We start from the raw sequence: 24,311 nt of genomic DNA, 5'->3' as shown, positions 1-24,311 counted from the left end.
TTAAGTTTTAGGGTACATGTGCACAACGTGCAGGTTAGTTACATATGTATACATGTGCCATGTTGGTATACTGTACCCATTAACTTGTCATTTAACATTAGGTATATCTCCTAATGCTATCCATCCACCCTCCCCCCACCCCACAACAGGCCCCAGTGTGTGATGTTCCCCTTCCTGTGTCCATGTGTTCTCATTGTTCAATTCCCACCTATGAGTGAGAACATGTGGTGTTTGGTTTTTTTGTCCTTGAGATAGTTTGCAGAGAATGATGGTTTCCAGCTTCATCTGTGTCCCTACAAAGGACATGAACTCATCATTTTTTATGGCTGCATAGTATTCCATGGTGTATATGTGCCACATTTTCTTAATCCAGTCTATCATTGTTGGACATTTGAGTTGGTTCCAAGTCTTTGCTATTGTGAATAGTGCCGCAATAAACATACGTGTGCATGTGTCTTTATAGCAGCATGATTTATAATCCTTTGGGTATATACCCAGTAATGGGACTGCTGGGTCAAATGGTATTTCTAGTTCACGATCCCTGAGGAATCGCCACACTGAATTCCACAATGGTTGAATTAGTTTACAGTCCAACCAACAGTGTAAAAGTGTTCCTATTTCTCCACATCCTCTCCAGCACCTGTTGTTTCCTGACATTTTAATGATCATCATTCTAACTGGTGTGAGATGGTATCTCATTGTGGTTTTGATTTGCGTTTCTCTGATGGCCAGTGATGATGAGCATTTTTTCATGTGTCTGTTAGCTGCATAAATGTCTTCTTTTGAGAAGTGTCTGTTTATATCCTTTGCCCACTTGTTGATGGGGTTGTTTGTTTTTTTCTTGTAAATTTGTTTGAGTTCATTGTGGATTCTGGATATTAGCCCTTTGTCAGATGAATAGATTGCAAAACTTTTCTCCCATTCGGTAGGTTGCCCATTGACTCTGATGGTAGTTTCTTTTGCTGTGCAGAAGCTCTTTAGCTTAATTAGATCCCATTTGTTAATTTTGGCTTTTGTTGCCATTGCTTTTGGTGTTTTAGACATGAAGTCCTTGCCCATGCCTATGTCCTGAATGGTATTGCGTAGGTTTTCTTTTAGGGTTTTTATGGTTTTAGGTCTAATATTTAAGTCTTTAATCCACCTTGAATTAATTTTTGTATAAGATGTAAGGAAGGAATCCAGTTTCAGCTTTCTACATATGTCTATCCAGTTTTCCCAGCACCATTTATTAAATAGGGAATCGTTTCCCCATTTCTTGTTTTTGTCAGGTTTGGCAAAGATCAGATGGTTGTAGATATGCGGCATTATTTCTGAGGGCTCTGTTCTGTTCCATTGGTCTATATCTCTGTTTTGGTACCAGTACCATGCTGTTTTGGTTACTGTAGCCTTGTAGTATAGTTTGAAGTCAGGTAGCCTGATGCCTCCAACTTTGTTCTTTTGGCTTAGGATTGACTTGGCAATGCGGGCTCTTTTTTGGTTCCATATGAACTTTAAAGTAGTTTTTTCCAATTCTGTGAGGAAAGTCATTGGTAGCTTAATGGGGATGGGATTGAATCTATAAATTGCCTTGGGCAGTATGGCCATTGTCACGATATTGATTCTTCCTACCCATGAGCATGGAATGTTCTTCCATTTGTTTGTATCTTCTTTTATTTCATTGAGCAGTGGTTTGTAGTTCTCCTTGAGGAGGTCCTTCACGTCCCTCGTAAGTTGGATTCCTAGGTATTTTATTCCCTTTGAAGCAATTGTGAATGGGAGTTCACTCATGATTTGGCTGTTTGTCTGTTATTGGTGTATAGGAATGCCTGTGATTTTTGCACATTGATTTTGTATACTGAGACTTTGCTGAAGTTGCCTATCAGCTTAAGGAGATTCTGGGCTGAGATGATGGGGTTTTCTAGATATACAATCATGTCATCTGCAAACAGGGACAATTTGCCTTCCTCTTTTCCTAATTGAATACCCTTTATTTCTTTCTCCTGCCTGATTGCCCTTGCCAGAACTTCCAACACTATTGTTGAATAGGAGTGGTGAGAGAGGGCATCCTTGTCTTGTGCCAGTTTTGAAAAGGAATGCTTCCAGTTTTTTGCCTATTCAGTATGATATTGGCTGTGGGTTTGTCATAGATAGCTCTTATTATTTTGAGATCCGTCCCATCAATACCTAATTTATTGAGAGTTTTTAGCATGAAGGGCTGTTGAATTTTGTCAAAGGCTTTTTCTGCATCTATTGAGATAATCATATGGTTTTTGTCGTTGGTTCTGTTTATATGCTGGATTACGTTTATTGATTTGTGTATGTTGAACCAGCCTTGCATCCCAGGGATGAAGCCCACTTGATTGTGGTGGATAAGCTTTTTGATGTGCTGCTGGATTTGGTTTGCCAGTATTTTATTGAGGATTTTTGCATCGATGTTCATGAGGGATATTGGTTTAAAATTCTCTTTTTTTGTTGTGTCTCTGCCAGGCTTTGGTATCAGGATGATGCTGGCCTCATAAAATGAGTTAGAGAGGATTCCCTCTTTTTCTATTGATTGGAATAGTTTTAGAAGGAATGGTACCAGCTCCTCCTTGTACCTCTGGTAGAATTCAGCTGTGAATCCATCTGGTCCTGGACTTTTTTTGGTTGGTAAGCTATTAATTATTGCCTGAATTTCAGAGCCTGTTATTGGTCTATTCAGAGATTCAACTTCTTCCTGATTTAGTCCTGGGAGGGTGTATGTGTTGAGGAATTTATCTATTTCTTCTAGATTTTCTAGTTTATTTGTGTAGAGGTGTTTATAGTATTCTCTGATGGTAGTTTGTATTTCTGTGGGATCGGTGTTGATATCCCCTTTATCATTTTTTATTGCGTCTATTTGATTCTTTTCTCTTTTCTTCTTTATTAGTCTTGCTAGCATTTTATCAATTTTGTTGATCTTTTCAAAAAACCAGCTCCTGGATTCATTGATTTTTTGAAGAGTTTTTTGTGTCTTTATTTCCTTCAGTTCTGCCCTGGTCTTAGTTATTTCTTGCCTTCTGCTAGCTTTTGAATGTGTTTGCTCTTGCTTCTCTAGTTCTTTTAATTGTGATGTTAGGGTGTCAATTTTAGATCTTTCCTGCTTTCTCTTGTGGGCATTTAGTGCTATAAATTTCCCTCTACACCCTGTTTTGAATGTGTCCCAGAGATTCTGGTATGTTGTGTCTTTGTTCTCATTGGTTTCAAAGAACATCTTTGTTTCTGCCTTCATTTCGTTATGTACCCAGTAGTCATTCAGGAGCAGGTTGTTCAGTTTCCATATAGATGAGCGGTTTTGAGTGAGTTTCCTAATCCTGAGTTCTAGTTTGATTGCACTGTGGTCTGAGAGCCAGTTTGTTACAATTTCTGTTCTTTTACATTTGCTGAGGAGTGCTTTACTTCCAACTATGTGGTCAATTTGGAATAAGTGTGGTGTGGTGTTGGGAAGAATGTATGTTCTGTTGATTTGGGGTGGAGAGTTCTGTAGATGTCTATTAGGTCTGCTTGGTGCAGAGCTGAGTTCAATTCCTGGATATCCTTGTTAACTTTCCGTCTTGTTGATCCATCTAATGTTGACAGTGGGGTGTTAAAGTCTCCCATTATTATTGTGTGGGAGTGTAAGTCTCTTTGTAGGTCTCTAAGGACTTTCTTTATGAATCTGGGTGCTCCTGTATTGGGTGCATATATATTTAGGATAGTTAGCTCTTCTTGTTGAATTGATCCCTTTACCATTATTTAATGGCCTTCTTTGTCTCTTCTGATCTTTGTTGGTTTAAAGTCTGTTTTATTAGAGACTAGGATTGCAACCCCTGCCTTTTTTTGTTTTCCATTTGCTTGGTAGATCTTCCTTCATCCCTTTATTTTCAGCCTATGTGTTTCTCTGTACGTTAGATGGGTTTCCTGAATACAGCACACTGATGGGCCTTGACTCTTTATCTAATTTGCTAGTCCATGTCTTTTAATTGGAGCATTTAGCCCATTTACATTTAAGGTTAATATTGTTATGTGTGAATTTGATCCTGTCATTATGATGTTAGCTGGTTATTTTGCTTGTTAGTTGATGCAGTTTCTTCCTAGCCTTGATGGTCTCTACAATTTGGCATGTTTTTGCAGTGGCTGGTACCGGTTGTTCCTTTCCATGTTTAGTGCTTCCTTCAGGAGCTCTTTTAGGGCAGGCCTGGTGGTGACAAAATCTCTCAGCATTTGCTTGTTTGTAAAGAATTTTATTTCTCCTTCACTTTTGAAGCTTAGTTTGGCTGGATATGAAATTCTGTGTTGAAAATTATTTTCTTTAAGAATGTTGAATATTGGCCCCCACTTTCTTCTGGCTTGTAGAGTTTCTGCTGAGAGATCAACTGTTAGTCTGATGGGCTTCCCTTTGTGGGTAACCCGACCTTTCTCTCTGGCTGCCCTTTACATTTTTTCCTTCATTTGAACTTTGGTGAATCTGACAATTATGTGTCTTGGAGTTGCTCTTTTCGAGGAGTATCTTTGTGGCGTTTTCTGTATTTCCTGAATTTGAATGTTGGCCTGCCTTGCTAGATTGGGGAGGTTCTGCTGGATAATATCCTGTAGAGTGTTTTCCAACTTGGTTCCATTCTCCCCATCACTTTCAGGTATACCAATCAGACGTAGATTTGGTCTTTTCATATAGTCCCATATTTCTTGGAGACTTTGTTCGTTTCTTTTTATTCTTTTTTCTCTAAACTTCTCTTCTCGCTTCATTTCATTCATTTCATCTTCCATCACTGATACTGTTTCTTCCAGTTGATCAAATCGGCTACTGAGGCTTGTGCATTCGTCACGTAGTTCTCGTGCGTTGGTTTTCAGCTCCATCAGGTCCTTTAAGAACTTCTCTGCATTGGTTATTCTAGTTAGCCATTTATCCAATTTTTTTTCAAGGTTTTCAGTTTCTTTGCCATGGGTTCGAACTTCCTCCTTTAGTTTGGAGTAGTTTGATCTTCTGAAGCCTTCCTCTCTCAACTCGTCAAAGTCATTCTCCATCCAGCTTTGTTCCGTTGCTGGTTAGGAGCTGCGTTCCTTTGGAGGAGGAGAGGCGCTCTGATTTTTAGAGTTTCCAGTTTTTCTCTTCTGTTTTTTCCCCATCTTTGTGGTTTTCTCTACCTTTGGTCTTTGATGACGGTGACGTACAGATGGGGTTTAGGTGTGGATGTCCTTTCTGTTTGTTAGTTTTCCTTTTAACAGTCAGGACCCTCAGCTGCAGGTCTGTTGTAGTTTGCTGGAGGTCCACTCCAGACCCTGTTTGCCTGGGTATCAGCAGCAGAGGCTGCAGAACAGCAGATATTGGTGAACAGCAGATGTTGCTGCCTGATTGTTCCTTTGGACGTTTTGTCTCAGAGGAGTACCTGGCTGTGTGAGGTGTCAGTCTGCCCCTACTGGGGGGGTGCCTCCCAGTTAGGCTACTCAGGGGTCAGGGACCCACTTGAGGAGGCAGTCTGTCAGTTCTCAGATGTCCAGCTGCTTGCTGGGAGAACCACTACTCTCTTCAAGGCTCAGTTGGAGATGCAGAAATCACCCGTCTTCTGCGTCGCTCACGCTGGGAGCTGTAGACTGGAGCTGTTCCTATTTGTCCATCTTGGCTCCACCCCTTGTACCTGGTTTTCTTTTGGGAGTTTAAAATTTTGGCATGTGCTAGGTAGAGTGTGGTTACATGCTTAGATCCCCCAAAAACCTAAGGGACTGGGTCTCTAATGAATTTTCCTGGTAGATGACATTTCACATGTGTTGTCATAACTTGCTGCTGAAATAATTAAATGTATTCTGTATGACTCAACCAGGAGAGGACACTTAGAAGTTTATACTGGTTAGCTCTGGACTTCAACCCATGCACTTTTGCCCTTTGATTTTGCTTTGTATCCTTTTGTTATAATAAATCATAGCTGTGAATACAGTTATATGTTGAATCCTCTGAGTCTTCTTAGTGAATCATTGAATCTGGGCATGGTTTTGCGGACCTCTGACACATTTAAAAAATGTGAAATCCATTCTTATCTTGTGAGCCTTATGAAATCAGCCCACAATGGCTATAGTTTGCTGACCCCGTTACACAGTATATTTATTTTGAATACTCTTTTATACTGTTTTGTAGCTTTTTTATTTCTCTAAATCTTTTCTTCTCATTGATTGTGAGCTCCTTGAGAAAAGACATTGCCTTATATACATCTCTTGTAGTTCCCATGGTAGTGCCACATAATTCTATGCATAATGAGCACTCAGTAGATAATTGACTTTTAATAAAAGAGCTATTATTTTATAGGATACTGTTGAACTTTACAGAAATATACTAATGTATACTTGTGATGTTGATGCAGTATTCAGCTTACATTTATATGTCTATCATCTATAATTTATTTATCATTTTATATTGACTTTTAACATCTACATTTTGGCCTACCAGATGTTATAGACCACCTGAAAATTGAGTTTGTAGTGGTTTATTCTACTATATTAGCATAGGTCAACTTTCACCTTTAAGTTTCACATGTGATTTCACCAGACTCTTTTAATGTAAGCCTCTATAGCAAGAGTTGATAAATTTTGTCTATGGGCCACATTTGGTCCACTATCTTGTTTGTACAGTTGTGAGCTAAGAATGGTTTTTATCTTTTTAAATTGTTCAGAAAAGGGGGTTTTGTGATATGTGAGAAATATACATTAAATTTTAGTGCACACAAAGTTTTATTGGAAAATAGCCATACTCATTCATTTGCATATCATCTACATATACTTAGTGCTACCATGGCAGACTTGAGTATTTGTGACAGAGACCATTTGGCACAAAATCTAAAATATTTACTCTGGAGTCCTTTAAAGAGAAAGTTTGCTAAGCCCTGTTCTACAGTTTTGTGTAGATAAGTCAGCTGGACCAACTTGGTAAGCTGAATTTTACTACTCCTAATTGAATAAACTCAAATAGCCTTAATCAGATTCATACATCTTCCTAGCATAGGTTTATCTTAAGTGATTGGTTCAAAAAAAGTGGTAAAACTGTACCTTTACATAGCACCTACAGCATTGCTTGCCTTGCCGTGTTTTAATTTGTATGTAATTTGTTATGGAGTCTTCTATCTGAGATTATAGCTCCCTTCCTCCTGATTGCCTCGTAGTCTGTACAAAAACTCAACTATATAGATGGATGAAAGCTCAGTTAAATTTCTCTAAGTTGAAAGAATATGCTAGAAATTAATTTTCTCTGTATTTTCTTTTTAAAGGTTTGGTATCCCTCATAGATCTGCTTGTTCTTTTTACCCAACTTATCTATTACTCACCAAGTTGTCCAAAGATGACATCAGCTGCCCATTCAGGTAATTCTGTTTCTATTTTAAATAGAGAAATATAAAACATCTAAAAATATTTAAGTATTCTATTGTCTAGATGTTTTGAGTGCCTGACCTACTTTGGTAAGTAGGTTTCATTAAGATACAGTATTAAGAGAAATTACATTGGTCCTGAAGTAAGCCATGAAATTTAATTTTGTTCACTGATGTTTTAAGATGTTTCCACTCTACTACTCTTTTTATTTAGAATCAGTATCACTGAGAATTTTAATGATGTTCTTTATTAAGATCAAAATGTTCTCAAGACATGATACTGGGGGATATTTGATGATAGGTCATAATGTGATTTTTTTTTCCTGTTATTTTCCATTCTTTATACTTTCTAAAATGTTTTGATCAACTCACTTGTTTTGGCTTACATCCAAAACTTCAGTCTTTTCAGGGTCTTCTTTTATTGAAGAATAAAGAAAAAACTGTTCATGTTTTTCAGAAAAATGCCTTTTAGTTTTATGGCTGTTGACTAGCTTTTAAAAATGTTCTAAAATATTAACATTTAAAAAATAACATATTTTTCCTTTGAGTATCAAGAATAGTTTCCAAAGTAAAACACTTAATAATAAAACACACCAGTGTGCATAGACATACGGTGTTCTAAAACTAGGAAATAACCCTAGAATTGCTGACACAAATTCTGAGACGAACTCAAGTGAATCAAAGAAAAAAATGGTTTGGGATGTATATTAGTGCTATAACATATCTATCAACTGGTAGGTTATTATTCAGTACAGTGTTCACTGTTCAGGTGATGGGTACACCAGAAGCCCAAATCTCACCATTATTCAGTATATCCATGTAACAAGCTGACACATGTACCTTCTGAATCTATTTAGAAAAATATGAAACTAATAGGTTTTATCCAAGCAATTATATTAGCCTATTGATCTTCACAGTGGTTCTCAGACTTTTTTCTGTCTTTACAGCATTTACATGTATAAAGAACTAGCTTAGGTCTTCTGACTATATACTCTTACAGCATAGACATCTTTTATGATTAAAATCATCTTTCTTTGTTCTAAATACTTGTTTATATATTGGTTTACCATGATGTGGACTGTTTTTGTCTTATTTACTTTTCTGTTCATAGTTAGTTCCTAGTACAGTGTCTGGTATGTATTAGGCACTTAATAAATAGAAGATGATTGGATGAGTGAAAGAATGACCATATGCTCATCAATAATATCTGTCCTTGTAAACAGGGTTTCTCACTTGGAGCTGGTTCAAAAATCACTGAACTTTCCTTTTCCATTTTCTTTTTGTCAGATATTGACCTGAAGTCAGCGTGTTTATTGACTATGGAATATTGTAACATAAGTTAAGAACTTTCATCTTAGAATAGTTTCCAAAATAAAACACTTAATAATAAAACACACCAATAATGCGTAGACATACAGTGTCTAAATACTAAAGTGTTGTATCTTACTAGGACAATCTTACATTAAAAACTATTGTTTTGAGGATATTAGATTATATAGCTGAAAATTTGTCAATTTATGAAACTGAAAATCATTTAATTCAGTGATGATTCCAACCATGTTAAACTTTTGTGTATTGTGTTTTCCTGTATATACTGTATTTTGAAAGAAAATCTAAAAAATGATCTTTGTTTTCACTGGCTTTATGGTAATACAAGAAGTATACTAGTGTCTATAAAAGTTTATGAAATTTCCATTCTCTTCTGCCACCTTTTTCCCATTTTCTTGTTTGAATGTAATTTTCTTGTAGGCTCAATACTTGAATATATTATTTAAGAAAAAATAAATATGAGTATGGTAAAAGTGTATTCTAGGGAGAAAAACATGTTTTCTAGAAGGAAAAAAGCTGTACATTTGCTTCAGACCAAATCTTTAATATTAAGCAGTAATTTAATGTCGGACAGTAAATAATTTTGTATTCTCGTCTTTTGGCATTCATGTTTGTTGTCATTTGCTTACTTTTTATTTTAAGCCAATTGAGATTCCCCTAAGTCAGGTTATAATTTGGTAGTACATCTTCCTTTGGATATTGAGTTGTATGACTTTTGAAGTACTGAATTAACTTTGATGTTGAACTTTTTGGAACAACAACAGCTAACATAAAATAGTTCTAAGTATTTAATGTTTTGGTATTAAAAAATATTTATTGTTTATTAGAGAATTACTCTCCTGCAAGTATGGTGACTGAAGTTCTATGGATACTCTGTGATCAAAAAGAATGTGCAGTGGAATGCTTATATAACAACATTGTAATAGAGACACTTCTTCAGCCTATTCACAATTTAATGAAAGGAAATGAGGTTGGTATTATTTACTAAGGAGAAAAAGAGTCTCTTACCTGGGTATTAGTGGATACTCAGTGGGACTTTATTTCTAAATTTGAAATATTTTATTATGCTGTCCTTCCATATATGAATGTATTTTGTGTTGATATATATTTTTATTATTAAATTATAGCTTATGCAGTTGATTGATTTATTATGATATGCAGAGGGAAAGAACATAGAATATCTAAGTTTTTTTTTTAATTGGACTAGATCTGCTGATGCAAATAATTTAGAAAAGTTATTCTATTAAGAAGTTATTTGTTTTGCAAATCTAATAAATCTCATAAATGTTTTGTTATTTGCTTTATGGCATTGTTATAGGTTTTGGAAATGTGATTATTTTCCTTAGTAACCAACTCTGTTTTATATTAAGAAGAACTACTTTAGAGAGAACACTTATATAGAATTCCAATTTGAACAGATGTATGTCTCTTTACAGTTTGCACAATATATTCCCTTACATTATATAATTTAATAATCACAACTGAGGCTGAAATAAGTGACTTGCTCTAGGTCAGACATTTAACAAGTGGCAGAGTTGCTATTGTTACTAGTTTGGGTGTCTGTTCAGTACCTCCCTCTACTTGTATGACTTAAGCTTCTGGGCAGTGATTTTTAAGGCTTATCAATAGGTTAAAAGCTTTTGCTTTTTCGTATCTATTTTGAGGTGTTTTTACTGTTTTCATCTTCCTCTTATGTTCACCCATCAATGGTCTGCCACATACTTTTCTGCTTGTTGCTTGCTAGGTTAACTTGGCAAATGCCAAGTTTTCTGTCCCCTAATTACTTTCTTTCTTATATAGTCCAGTTATAATAGATACTTTGCACTTTCTAAATAAGGTTATTGTATCTCCTTGTGTTTGTACGGTTTTTCTTCACCCTAGAAAATTTTACACTTGGTCCATATGAAAAATTCCCCTTTAGACTAGAGTTTATCTTTGAAATTTCCTCCCAGTTCTCCTTTGCAAAGTTAGGTGGGTTTTTTCTCTGTGTTCCCATGTTATGTAATTCTGCAGTTGTACTTACATTATGCTTGAATTATTTATTCTTGACAGTAGCCCTCTGGCACATAGTGGACACTCAGTATCTAATTTAAGACATCCAGCATCAACCATTGAACCTCTACTATATCATTAGCTCTCTGCTGGGTACTGCAAATATAGAAGTGAATAATACGTGTTTATTGTCTGTAAGAAGCCTACTGTAATAGGCAAGGCAGACCTTTAAACAAAAAATATTTAAAATGAGGAATAGAAAGTTTTAAAATACTGTGTTTATATCTATATAGACATGAGAGAATATATATAGTCTCATGTGAGAGAAGGAATGTATTCTAAGGAGAGAAGTTGTTTTAAGAAAGATATTTAATATGAAAAGTGATATACTTTTTGTGCTAAGTAGTATGAATAGTGCTATTCATGCTAAACAGTATGATTAGTAATAATTAGGACTTCTTTAGGTGAGTATACCTGACTAATCATTAGTTAGGCTAGCCCACTAAATTTATTAGAATGTGTTGGTTGCAACATTTACGTTTTCAAATGTATTATAGATAATATGTGTGTTGGCATCCATGCAGGTACAGGTAAATAAGCAGACCCCACAAAGAGCAGGAATTATAATACTGTCGATACACTCTAGCATTAACATGGCTCTCTGGTTTTCAGTATGTGCTTTGTGCTGCTTTGTAATATATTGGCAAAGGTATTTTAGTACTTCCATTTGAAAGCAAAAGTGAGCAAATATGGTTAGTTCAGTCTTTGTTTTCTTATTAGGTGACATTATTGCCTATTGACCAGCCCATGAATTGGCTATCCCTAGTTGGATGTACATTCATGATGCAAACATGTATGTAAGAGGATGACACCCTTAGAAGGGATGGCAGTGTGTTAGATACCATATATAGTGTAATTATATTGGATACTCAGGAGCCCAGTGGGTGAGAAATAAAGGGCAAAGTGGAAATACAAGAGCTACTACATTTGCCAACCAGAATTATATAAAAAACTGTAACAAGAGCAGCAATTCTCAATAGTTTGGGTGAAAAAAAATCTGTATTTATTTGCTTCATCAGTTGGGCTGGTGAAAGAATATAATCTAATAACACATTTTTTTCAGGCATATTATTTCACAGCCAAACAAATCATTAAGCTTGTTTTTTGTTGTAATATAACTTTATAAGACTACTTACAATCCTCGGATTTTAGTCTGTGATACGTTAGCATGTCATAAAATTATGTGATTTGTCTTGTTTTCTTTTTAATGTACAGGCATCTCCAAATTGCTCTGAGACAGCTTTAATTCATATAGCTGGTATTTTGGCAAGAATTGCATCTGAAGAAGAAGGGCTTATTTTACTCCTTTATGGAGCAAATATGAACTCTTCTGAAGAAAGGTATGTGCTATTTTAAATCCGGATAATTATTCCAGTTATAGTTTGGTTTTCTGACAAGCCGCTAATAATATATTAAATGATCTAAAAAAGCTGGAGTAAGCAGGATTATGGACTATGCAGGCAGAGTAGAACTTGACGTCTGTAATTTCAAAATAAGAATAGGAGAGTTCACTCTCGATGGGTTTCCTTACTCCCCCATTATCTGCTCCCTTGTATTTTCACTTACAGACTTTTGTCACACGATTAAGTCAAACCAAAGTTGTGCAAAGAAGCTAGCTATTTTTTCTTCCTCCTCTAGTTCCTATTTTCTCACTTAACCAATGGTAATATTTTTGTGTTTACACTTCTAGACTTTCTTTTTTTTTTTTTTTTTGAGATTTTGAATCAGAAGCATGTTATAATTTAATTTATGATTTATGTTTCAAAGATAACCGCAATGTAACCACCCAACAGGTTCATGTTGCCTGCTGCCTAGACAAGGCCAATTTATCAAGACAGGGGAATTGCAATAGAGAAAGAGTAATTCATGCAGGGCCAGCTGTATGGGAGACTAGAGTTTTATTATTACTCAAAATAGTCTCCCTGAGAATTTGGGGATTAGAGTTTTTATTTTTTTTCTTTTTTATTGATCATTCTTGGGTGTTTCTCGCAGAGGGGGATTTGGCAGGGTCACAGGACAATAGTGGAGGGAAGGTCAGCAGATAAACAAGTGAACAAAGTTCTCTGGTTTTCCTAGGCAGAGGACCCTGCGGCCTTCCACAGTGTTTGTGTCCCTGGGTACTTGAGATTAAGGAGTGGTGATGACTCTTAACGAACATGCTGCCTTCAAGCATCTGTTTAACAAAGCACATCTTGCACCGCCCTTAATCCATTCAACCCTGAGTGGATACAGCACATGTTTCAGAGAGCACAGGGTTGGGGGTAAGGTCACAGATCAACAGGATCCCAAGGCAGAAGAATTTTTCTTAGTACAGAACAAAATGAAAAGTCTCCCATGTCTACCTCTTTCTACACAGACACAGCAACCATCCGATTTCTCAATCTTTTCCCCACCTTTCCCCCCTTTCTATTCCACAAAACCGCCATTGTCTTCATGGCCCGTTCTCAATGAGCTGTTGAGTACACCTCCCAGATGGGGTGGTGGCCGGGCAGAGGAGCTCCTCACTTCCCAGTAGGGGCGGCCGGGCAGAAGCGCCCCTCACCTCCCGGACGGGGCGGCTGGCCGGGCGGGGGGCTGACCCCCCCCACCTCCCTCCCGGACGGGGCGGCTGGCCGGGCGGGGGGCTGACCCCCCACCTCCCTCCCGGACAGGGCGGCTGGCCGGGCAGAGGGGCTCCTCACTTCCCAGTAGGGGCGGCCGGGCAGAGGCGCCCCTCACTTCCCCGACGGGGCGGCTGGCCCGGTGGGGGGCTGACCCCCCCACCTCCCTCCCGGAGGGGGCGGCTGGCCGGGCAGAGGGGCTCCTCACTTCCCGGTAGGGGCGGCCGGGCAGAGGCGCCCCTCACCTCCCGGACAGGGCGGCTGGCCGGGCGGGGGGCTGATCCCCCCACCTCCCTCCCGGAAGGGGCGGCTGGCCGGGCGGGGGGCTGACCCCCCACCTCCCTCCCGGACGGGGCGGCTGGCCGGGCGGGGGGCTGACCCCCCCACCTCCCTCCCGGACGGGGCGGCTGGCCGGGCGGGGGGCTGACCCCCCCACCTCCCTCCCGGACGGGGCGGCTGGCCGGGCGGGGGGCTGACCCCCCCACCTCCCTCCCGGACGGGGCGGCTGGCCGGGCGGGGGGCTGACCCCCCCACCTCCCTCCCGGACGGGGCGGCTGGCCGGGCAGAGGGGCTCCTCACTTCCCAGAAGGGGCGGCCGGGCAGAGGCGCCCCTCACCTCCCGGATGGGGTGGCTGGCCAGGCGGGGGGCTAACCCCCCCACCTCCCTCCCGGATGGGGCGGCTGGCCGGGCCGGGGGCTGACCCCCCCACCTCCCTCCCAGACAGAGCGGCTGGCCGGGCAGAGGGGCTCCTCACTTCCCAGAAGGGGCGGCCGGGCAGAGGCGCCCCTCACCTCCCGGATGGGGCGGCTGGCCAGGCAGGGGGTAACCCCCCCACCTCCCTCCCGGACGGGGCGGCTGGCCGGGCCGGGGGCTGACCCCCCCACCTCCCTCCCAGACAGAGCGGCTGGCCGGGCAGAGGGGCTCCTCACTTCCCAGTAGGGGCGGCCGGGCAGAGGCGCCCCCCCCCACCTCCTGGACAGGGCCGCTGGCCGGGCAGGGGGCTGATCCCCCCACCTCCCTCCCGGACGGGGCGGCTGGCCAGGCGGGGGGCTGATCCCCCCACCTCCCTCCCGGACGGGGCGGCTGGCCGGGCGGGGGCCTGACCCCCCCACCTCCCTCCCGGATGGGGCGGCTGGCCGGGCGGGGGGCTGACCCCCCCACCTCCCTCCCGGACGAGGCGGCTGGCCGGGCAGAGGGGCTCCTCACTTCCCGGTAGGGGCGGCCGGGCAGAGGTGCCCCTCACCTCCCGGACGGGGCGGCTGGCCGGGTGGGGGGCTGACCCCCCCACCTCCCTCCCAGACGAGGAGGGAGGACGCTCCTCACTTCTCAGACGGGGTGGCTGCCGGGCGGAGGGGCTCCTCACTTCTCAGACGGGGCGGTTGCCAGGCAGAGGGTCTCCTCACTTCTCAGACAGGGCGGCCGGGCAGAGACACTCCTCACATCCCGGACGGGGCGGCAGGGCAGAGGTGCTCCCCACATCTCAGACGATGGGCGGCCGGGCAGAGACGCTCCTCACTTCCCAGATGTGATGGCGGCCGGGAAGAGGCGCTCCTCACTTCCTAGATGGGATGGCGGCTGGGCAGAGACGCTCCTCACTTTCCAGACTGGGCAGCCAGGCAGAGGGGCTCCTCACATCCCAGACGATGGGCAGTCAGGCGGAGACGCTCCTCACTTCCCAGACGGGGTGGCTGCCAGGCAGAGGCTGCAATCTCGGCACTTAGGGAGGCCAAGGCAGGCGGCTGGGAGGTGGTTGTAGCCAGCCGAGATCACGCCACTGCACTCCAGCCTGGGCGCCATTGAGCACTGAGTTAACGAGACTCCGTCTGCAATCCCGGCACCTCGGGAGGCCGAGGCTGGCGGATCACTCGCGGTTAGGAGCTGGAGACCAGCCCAGCCGACACATCGAAACCCCGTCTCCACCAAAAAAATACAAAAACCAGTCAGGCGTGGCGGCGCACGCCTGCAATCGCAGGCACTCGGCAGGCTGAGGCAGGAGAATCGGGCAGGGAGGTTGCAGTGAGCTGAGATGGCAGCAGTACCGTCCAGCTTCGGCTCGGCATCAGAGGGAGACCGTGGAAAGAGGGGAGAGGGGAGAGGGGAGAGGGGAGAGGGGGGAGGGGAGAGGGGGGAGGGGAGAGGGGAGAGGGGAGAGGGGAGAGGGAGCTCTATCTCCACTTCTAGACTTTCTCTGTGCTTATAATCAGACAAACCTACATATAAACGGTCATATTTTATCTTCTCTTTACAAACATGGTATTATATTTTATACATTACCCTGCAGCTTGATTTATTTTATAACTATGAGAATTTTCTTAGGTGAATACAGAATGAAACATGATTTTTAATGTCTGCATTACACTTTTGTGTATAGCTGTACCACAATTTATTCAAACATTTCCCTCTTATTGAACATCAGATTGTATCTAGGAATTTTCTCTCCATAAATAACACTGCAATAAATGCTCTTTTTCTTATTTAGCTTGTTGATATTACATTAATTGATGTTCAAATGTTGAGCCAGTTTTACATACCTGAAATAAATCCCACTTGTTCATGATATATAAATCATTCTTACACTTTGTTGGCTTTCATTTGCTAATATTTATTGAGGATTTTTGCCTCTATGTTCATGAGATATATCAGTCTGTAGAATATGTAATCTTTGGCTGGTTTTGGTATTATTGGAATGGTGACCTTATAGTAAATGAGAAGTTATTCTTTCTATCTTCTGGAGGATATGACACAGAATTGGTTTAATTTCTTCATAAAATATTTTATAAAATTCACCAGCAAACCAATTTTAGCCTGGTGTTTTCTATTTTGGAAGGTTATTAGTTATTCATTCAATTTATTTAATAAGCAGAGGCCTATTCAGATTGTCTACTTGCTCTTATGTGAATGTTGGCAAAATATGTCTTTCAAGGAATTGGTGAATTTATCTAAATTATCAAATCTGTGGGCACAGAATTGTTCATAATATTTCCTTATCCTGTTAATATCATTGAAATGAGTAGTGATGGCCCCTCTTTCACTTCTGATGTTAGTAATTTGTGTCTTCTCTTTTTTTTTTTCTTAGTTAACCTGACTAGAGGCTTATAAATTTTACTGTTCTTTTCAAAAAACTAACTTCTGGTTTTGTTGATTTTTCTCTATTGATTTCATGTTTTTAATTTTATTGATTTCTCTTCTAATTTTTATTTCTTCTTACTTTGGATTTAATTTTCTCTTCCTAGTTTTCTATGGTGGAAGCTTAGATGATTCGTTTTAGCTCTTTTCTTTTTTTATAATATTTGTACTTTTATATTTGTACTTAATGCTATAAATTTCCCTCTAAACCACATCTTTCCTACATCTCATAGTTTTGATAAGTTGTATCTTCATTTTTCATTTAGTTCAAAATATTTTTATTTTCTCTTGAGATTTCTTTGACCCTTGTGGGTTTTTTTTTTTTTTTTTTGAGATGGAGTCTTGCTCTGTCGCCCAGGCTGGAGTACAATAGCACAATCTTGGCTCACTGCAAACTCCACCTTCTGGGTTCAAGTGATTCTAGTGCCTCAACCTCCCAAGTAGCTGGGACTACAGGTGCATACCACCATGCCTGGCTAATTTTTGTATTTTTGTTGGAGATGGGCTTTCACCATGCTGGCCAGGCTGGTCTGGAACTCCTGACCTCAAGTGATTCACCTGCCTTGGCCCCCAAAGTACTGGGATTATAGGCATGAGCCACTGCTCCCAACCCTTGTGTTTTTACAGATCTGACAGCACACTTTATATAATTTCTAGTTTTTAAAGTTTATTTTATGTTTTATGGCCCAGAAAATGACATCTTAGTGAATTATCTCTGTAAGCTTATATAATATATATTCTACTATTGTTGGATGTCAATTATATTCAGCTGATTGATGGTACTGTTTGGTTCAACTTTGTCCTTACTGACATCCTGCTGAATCTGTCAATTACTGATAGAGGTATGTTGAAAGCTCCAGCTATATTAGTGAATTCATCTATTTCTCCCTGCAGTTCTATCAGTTTTTCATTTAAGTATTTTGATGCTTTGTTGTTAGGTGCATACACATTAAGGATTGTTATGTCTTCTTGGAAAATTGACCCCTTTATTGTTATTTAATGTTCCTTTTTACTCTTGATACCCTTGATAATTTTCCTTGCTTTGCAGTCTGCTTTGTCTGAAACTAATACAGCTACTCCAGCTTTCTTTTGATTATAGTTAGCATGGTATGTCTTTCCTCCATCCTTTTCCTTTTAATTTATCTTCGTCTTTATGTGTAAAGTGTAAAGTGGGATTTTTATAGACAACATGTAGTTAGGTCTTGACTTTTAATCTACTTTGATAGTCTTTTATTGATGTATTTATGACATTAACAATTAATTATTGATATAATTAGGTTAATATTTACTGTATTTTTTGCCCTTTTTTTGTGTGTTCTACTCTTTTTGCCTTATCTGGCTTTGATTGAGCATTCTATGTGATTTCATTTTATCTCCTCTCTTAGTATATCAATTATACTTTTTTGTCACTCTTTTTAATGGTTGCTATTAAGTTTGTAATATACATTTACAACAGAATTAGTTGTAATTGCTAATTATATTGTTTTAGTTGTATTTAGTCCTCTTTCAAATAACACTGTATCACTTAACATCTAGCGCAATGACCTTATAAGAAGTCATTTCCTCCCTTCTGTCCCTTATATCGTTTCTGTTACTCATTTACTTTTTCATAAACTATAATCACCAAATACTTTTTTGCAATAATTACTTTGAATAAACTTGTCCGTTAGATTTTTTTTTGTTATTGTCGTTTGTTTTTTTTTTTTTTTGAGACAAGGTCTCACTCTGTTGCCCAGGCTGGAGTGCTGTGGCATGAACTCGGCTCACTGCAATGTCTGCCTCCCAGGCTCAAGTGATTCTCGTGCTTCAGTCTCCCAAGTAGCTGGGACCTATAGGTGTGCACCACCTTGCCCGGTTAATTTTTTTAGCAGAGACACGGTTTCACCACGTTTCCCAGACTGGTCTTGAACTCCTGAGCTCAAGCGATCTGCCTGCCTTGGCTTCCCCAAGTGCTGGGATTACAGGTGTCAGCCACCTCACCCGGCCTCATTAGATTAATTAATAAGAAAAATAAAGATTTTATGGGTTATCAAATGCTTGATATTGCTAGTCTTTTTAATTTTAGTAAGATAGTCCTGAAAGTGATATGCTGGGTCAGAGGGCCTGTACATTTTATATCTTGTAGATCCTGCCAGATTACTTTTCAAAATAGTTGAATTTTACCTTCTTGCCGGCAGTCTATGGGAAGTACGAGGTATCCCCTCCTTTTTATATTCTTGTCAGGACTGCATAATCAGTTTGTAAATGTTTTGGCAACCTAATGAATGAAAGATCTTGTTTTGATTTATATTTACTTATTTGATTCATATTTCATGTGTCATCTCACCGAGTTTGAGCATCTCATTGCTCCTGTGGCAATAGGGTTATTGGCTATTTCCATTTCCTTGATAGTAGTGTTCCTTTCCATATCATTTGTCCATTTAAAACTTGATTTATTGTTCATTGAGTTATGTATGCATACAGGAAACATAAAGGTTTATTATAAAAAGTAGAAGTTCCTTTCTTGCTCTCTAGAGACAACTACTTTCAGCTATTTTTGATGTTTTCTTTAGTGTTTATATTATCAAGTAATGTGCATATAATTTCTTTTAGCTTAAGGCTAAATTGTCAATTGTTCATTGACTTACATTACAACAATTTATCTCTCTTGCCTGCTTTCCCCACCAAACATACAAATACATATAGGTACCTAGTTCCTTCATTCTCCATCGGTGCAATACTGTTGTGCAATCGACTTATTTAATGTTTTACTGTATTCACATTATTGTGAATACTTTTCACAGCTGAGCCATGTGGTATTCTTTTGTTACTTTTCTATTCTTTCACAATTTTTGCCTTCTCTGGAGTTAATCTTTTTTTTTTGTTTGTTGCCACAATTTTCAATGTACTTAGCTGTCACTGCAGTGCTAAGCCATCTACATGTTTTTTTCTAATTGACTAAATCCTCTCTCAGCATGTTAAAATACCAAAGTCCAGGAGTTTAATTAAAGACATCTGTTTTTGAGCCTTCCCACCTACTTTATTCAGAATGGGTTTCTGTCTCAGTTTTGTGCATAACTTTTACGCTGAAATGTATTTTGTCATCATTACGGAGTAGCCTTATTTTTCATTTTCCTTTTTCTAGAAGTCTTTTTTGTCTTTTTTTGGTGTTTAATTATCCAAAATGTTATGATGTTTCTTGATGAAGTTCTACTTTTATGTACTTGATGAGTGTCTTTTTAAATTGACACATAATAATTGTACATGTATTGATGGACATTGTATATTTGAAGATTCATGCCTTTTAGGGAAAATAGTTGGATTTCTTATCTTCTTTTTTTTTTTCTTTCTGAAATTCTATTATTTGAACTTGGACATTCTTATCTGTTCTATTTTCTATTCCTTTTAAAATCTTTTTTTCTGGGAATTCTGCTTTCATTTTCTAGCCTTTCTGTTGAAATTGAATTTTTCATTTAAGTTGGGTGGTTTTTTTTGTTGTTGTTGTTTGTTTGTTTGTTTTTGAGACAGAGTCTCATGACTCTGTCGCCCAGGCTGGAGTGCAGTGGCATGATCTTGGCTCACTGCAACCTCCGCCTCCTGGGTTCAAGCAATTCTTTTGCCTCAGCCTCCCGAGTAGCTGGGACTATAGGTGTGTGCCACCACGCCTGGCTCATTTTTGTATTTTTAGTAGAGATGGGGTTTCACTATATTGGCCAGGCTGGTCTCGACCTCCCAACCTCATGATCTGCCCGCCTTGGCCTACTAAAGTGCTGGGATTACAGGCATGAGCCACCGTGCCCAGCTTTTTTGTTTTGTTTTGTTTTGTTTTAATTTAACAGAGTTTAATTGAGCAAAGAACGCTTTGTGAATCAAGCAGCCTCCTCAGCCAGAGTAGGCTCAGAGAAACTCCAGCACAGCCACATGGTGGAAGAAGATTTATGAACAGAAACAGGAAAATGATGCACAGAAAATGGAAGTGAGGTACAGAAACAGTCGTTTTGGTTACAGCTTGCCGTTTGCATTATATGAACACAGTTTGAACAGTTGGCCCCCTTTAATTGGCCAGTGGTGATTGGCACAAGAGTAGGTTACAGTCTGTTTATACTTCCATCAAGGTTATAGTTCACTATGTACAGAGAAGCATTTAGGCTGAACTTAAAATGCATAAGCAGGCAGTTTTAGGCCAAACTTGATTCAACAGCTTTTTTTTTTTTCTTTAATTATACTTTAAGTTCTAGGGTACATGTGCACAATGTGCAGGTTTTTTACATATGTATATGTGTGTCATGTTGGTGTGCTACACCCGTTAACTCGTCATTTACATTAGGTATATTTCTTAATGCTATCCCTAACCCCCCCAACCCCGCGACAGGCCCCGGTGTGTGATGTTTCCCACCCTGTGTCCAAGTGTTCTCATTGTTCAGTTCTCACCTATGAGTGAGAACATGCAGTGTTTGGTTTTCTGTCCCTGTGATAGTTTGCTGAGAATGATGGTTTCCAGCTTCATCCATGTCCCTACAAAGGACATGACCTCATCCTTTTTTATGGCTGCATAGTATTCCATGGTGTATATGTGCCACATTTTCTTTTCTTTTTAATTATACTTTAAGTTCTAGGGTACATGTGCAGAACGTGCAAGTTTGTTACACATGTATACATGTGCTATGTTGGTGTGCTGCACCCATTAACTTGTCATTTACATTAGGTATATCTCCTAAAGCTATCCCTCCCCTAGCACCCCACCCCACAACAAGCCCTGGTGTTGATGTTCCCCACCCTGTGTCCAAGAGTTCTCATTGTTCAATTCCCACCTATGAGTGAGAACATGCAGTGTTTGGTTTTTTCTCCTTGTGATAGTTTGCTCAGAATGATGGTTTCCAGTTTCATCCATGTTCCTACAAAGGACATGAACTCATCCGTTTTTATGGCTGCGTAGTATTCCATGGTGTATATGTGCCACATTTTCTTCATCCAGTCTATCATTGATGGACATTTGGGTTGGTTCCAAGTCTTTGCTATTGTGAATAGTACTGCAGTAAACATACGTGTGCATGTGTCTTTACAGCAGCATGATTTATAATCCTTTGGGTATATACCCAGTAAGGGGATGGCTGGGTCAAATGGTATTTCTAGTTCTAGATCCTTGATGAATTGCCGCACTGTCTTCCACAATGGTTGAACTAGTCTACAGTCCCACCAACAGTGTAATAGTGTTCCTATTTCTCCACATCCTCTCCAGCACCTGTTGTTTCCTGACTTTTTAATGATCGCCATTCTAACTGGTGTGAGATGGTATCTCATTGTGGTTTTGATTTGCATTTCTGTGATGGCCAGTGATGATGAGCATTTTTTCATGTGTCTGTGGGCTGCATAAATGTCTTCTTTTGAGAAGTGTCTGTTCATATCCTTTGCCCTCTTTTTGATGGGGTTGTTTGTTTTTTTTCTTGTAAATTTGTTTGAGTTCTTTGTAGATTCTGGATATTAGCCCTTTGTCAGATGGATAGATTGTAAAAAGTTTCTCCCTTTCTGTAGGTTGCCTGTTCACTCTGATGGTAGTTTCTTTTGCTGTGCAGAAGCTCCTTAGTTTAGTTAGATCCCATTTGTCAATTTTGGCTTTTGTTGCCATTGCTTTTGGTGTTTTAGTCATGAAGTCCTTGCCCATGTCTATGTCCTGAATGGTAATGCCTAGGTTTTCTTCTATGGTTTTTATGGTTTTAGGTCTAACATTTAAGTCTTTAATCCATCTTGAATTAATTGTTGTATAAGGTGTAAGGAAGGGATCCAGTTTCAGCTTTCTATATATGGCTAGCCAGTTTTCCCAGCACCATTTATTAAATAGGGAATCGTTTCCCCATTTCTTGTTTTTGTCAGGTTTCTCAAAGATCAAATGGTTGTAGATGTGTGGTATTATTTCTGAGGGCTCTGTTCTGTTCCATGGGTCTATATCTCTGTTTTGGTACCAGTACCATGCTGTTTTGGTTACTGTAGCCTTGTAGTACAGTTTGAAGTCAGGTGGCATGGTGCCTCCAGCTTTTGTCTCAGGATTGTCTTGGCAATGGAGGCTCTTTTTTGATTCCATATGAACTTTAAAGTAGTTTTATCCAATTCTGTGAAGAAAGTCATTGGTAGCTTGATGGGGATGGCATTGAATCTATAAATTACCTTGGGCAGTATGGCCATTTTCATGATATTGATTCTTCCTATCCATGACCATGGAATATTCTTCCATTTGTTTGTGTCCTCTTTTATTTCATTGAGGAGTGGTTTGTAGTTCTCCTTGAAGAGATCCTTCACATCCCTTGTAAGTTGGATTCCTAGGTATTTTATTCTCTTTGAAGCAATTGTGAATGGGAGTTCACTCATGATTTGGCTCTCTGTTTGTCTGTTATTGGTGTATAGGAATGCCTGTGATTTTTACACATTGATTTTGTATACTGAGACTTTGCTGAAGTTGCTTATCAGCTTAAGGAGATTTTGGGCCAAGACGATTGGGTTTTCTAAATATACAATCATGTCATCTGCAAACAGACACAATTTGACTTCCTCTTTTCCTAATTGAATACCCTTTATTTCCTTCTCCTGCCTGATTGCCCTGGCCAGAACTTCCAAAACTCTGTTGAATAGGAGTGGTGAAAGAGGGCATCCCTGTCTTGTGCCAGTTTTCAAAGGGAATGCTTCCAGTTTTTGCCCATTCAGTATGATATTGGCTGTGGGTTTGTCATAAATAGCTCTTATTATTTTGAGATACGTCCCATCTATACCTAGTTTATTGAGAGTTTTTAGCATGAAGGGCTGTTGAATTTTTATTGAAGGCCTTTTCTGCATCTATTGAGATAATCATATGGTTTTTGTCTTTGGTTCTGTTTCTATGAGGGATTACCTTTATTGATTTGCATATGTTGAACCAGCCTTGCATCCCAGGGATGAAGTCAACTTGTTTGTGGTGGATAAGCTTTTTGATGTGCTGCTGGATTCAGTTTGCCAGTATTTTATTGAGGATTTTTGCATCGATGTTCATCAGGAATATTGGTCTAAAATTCCCTGTTTTTGTTGTGTTTCTGCCAGGCTTTAGTATCAGGATGATGCTGGCCTCATAAAATGAATTAGGGAGGATTCCCTCTTTTTCTATTGATTGGAATAGTTTCAGAAGTAATGGTACCAGCTCCTCTTTGTACTTCTGGTAGAATTTGGCTGTGAATCCGTCTGGTTCTGGACTTTTTTTGGTTGGTAGGCTATTAATTATTGCCTCAATTTCAGAGCCTGATATTGGTCTATTCAGGGATTCAGCTTCTTCTTGGTTTAGTCTTGGGAGGGTGTATGTGTCCATGAATTTATCCATTTCTTCTAGATTTTCTAGTTTTTTTGCATAGAGGTGTTTATAATATTCTCTGATGGTAGTTTGTATTTCTGTGGGATTGGTAATGATATACCCTTTATCATTTTTTATTACATCTATTTGATTCTTCTCTCTTTTCTTTTAGTCTGGCTATCAGTTTATCAATTTTGTTAATCTTTTCAAAAAACCAGCTCCTGGATTCATTGATTTTTTTTGAAGGGTTTTTTTGTGTCTCTATCTCCTTCAGTTCTGCTCTGATCTTAGTTATTTTTTGACTTCTGCTAACTTTTGAATGTGTTTGCTCTTGCTTCTCTAGTTCTTTTAATTGTGATGTTAGGGTGTCAATTTTAAATCTTTCCTGCTTTCTCTTGTGGGCATTTAGTGCTATAAATTTCCCACTGCATACTGCTTTGAATGTGTCCCAGAGATTCTTGTACGTTGTGTCTTTGTTCTCGTTGGTTTCAAAGAACATCTTTATTTCTGCCTTCATTTCGTTATGTACCCAGTAGTCATTCAGGAGCAGGTTGTTCAGTTTCCATGTAGTTGAGCAGTTTTGAGTG

General features: G+C 39.8%; 1 protein-coding gene across 6 annotated transcripts in view; it reads left to right on the top strand.

Moving 5' to 3' along the window:
* TBC1D32 (TBC1 domain family member 32) overlaps positions 1-24,311 on the top strand; it is a 251,985-nt gene that overhangs the window by 43,543 nt on the left and 184,131 nt on the right. For all 6 annotated transcript variants that reach the window (XM_009451911.5, XM_063813400.1, XM_016956235.4 and 3 more), the window contains 3 exons: positions 7,230-7,322; positions 9,485-9,627; positions 11,925-12,049. In XM_009451911.5, the coding sequence (XP_009450186.3) occupies positions 7,230-7,322; positions 9,485-9,627; positions 11,925-12,049 (361 nt within the window). The remainder of the gene's footprint in view (positions 1-7,229; positions 7,323-9,484; positions 9,628-11,924; positions 12,050-24,311) is intronic.

Source organism: Pan troglodytes, chromosome 5 (genome assembly GCF_028858775.2).
Source record: "Pan troglodytes isolate AG18354 chromosome 5, NHGRI_mPanTro3-v2.0_pri, whole genome shotgun sequence".
NCBI lineage: Eukaryota > Metazoa > Chordata > Mammalia > Primates > Hominidae > Pan > Pan troglodytes.
The sequence above is the reverse complement of the archived record's forward strand: the minus strand, read 5'-3'. Positions and strand labels throughout refer to the sequence as shown.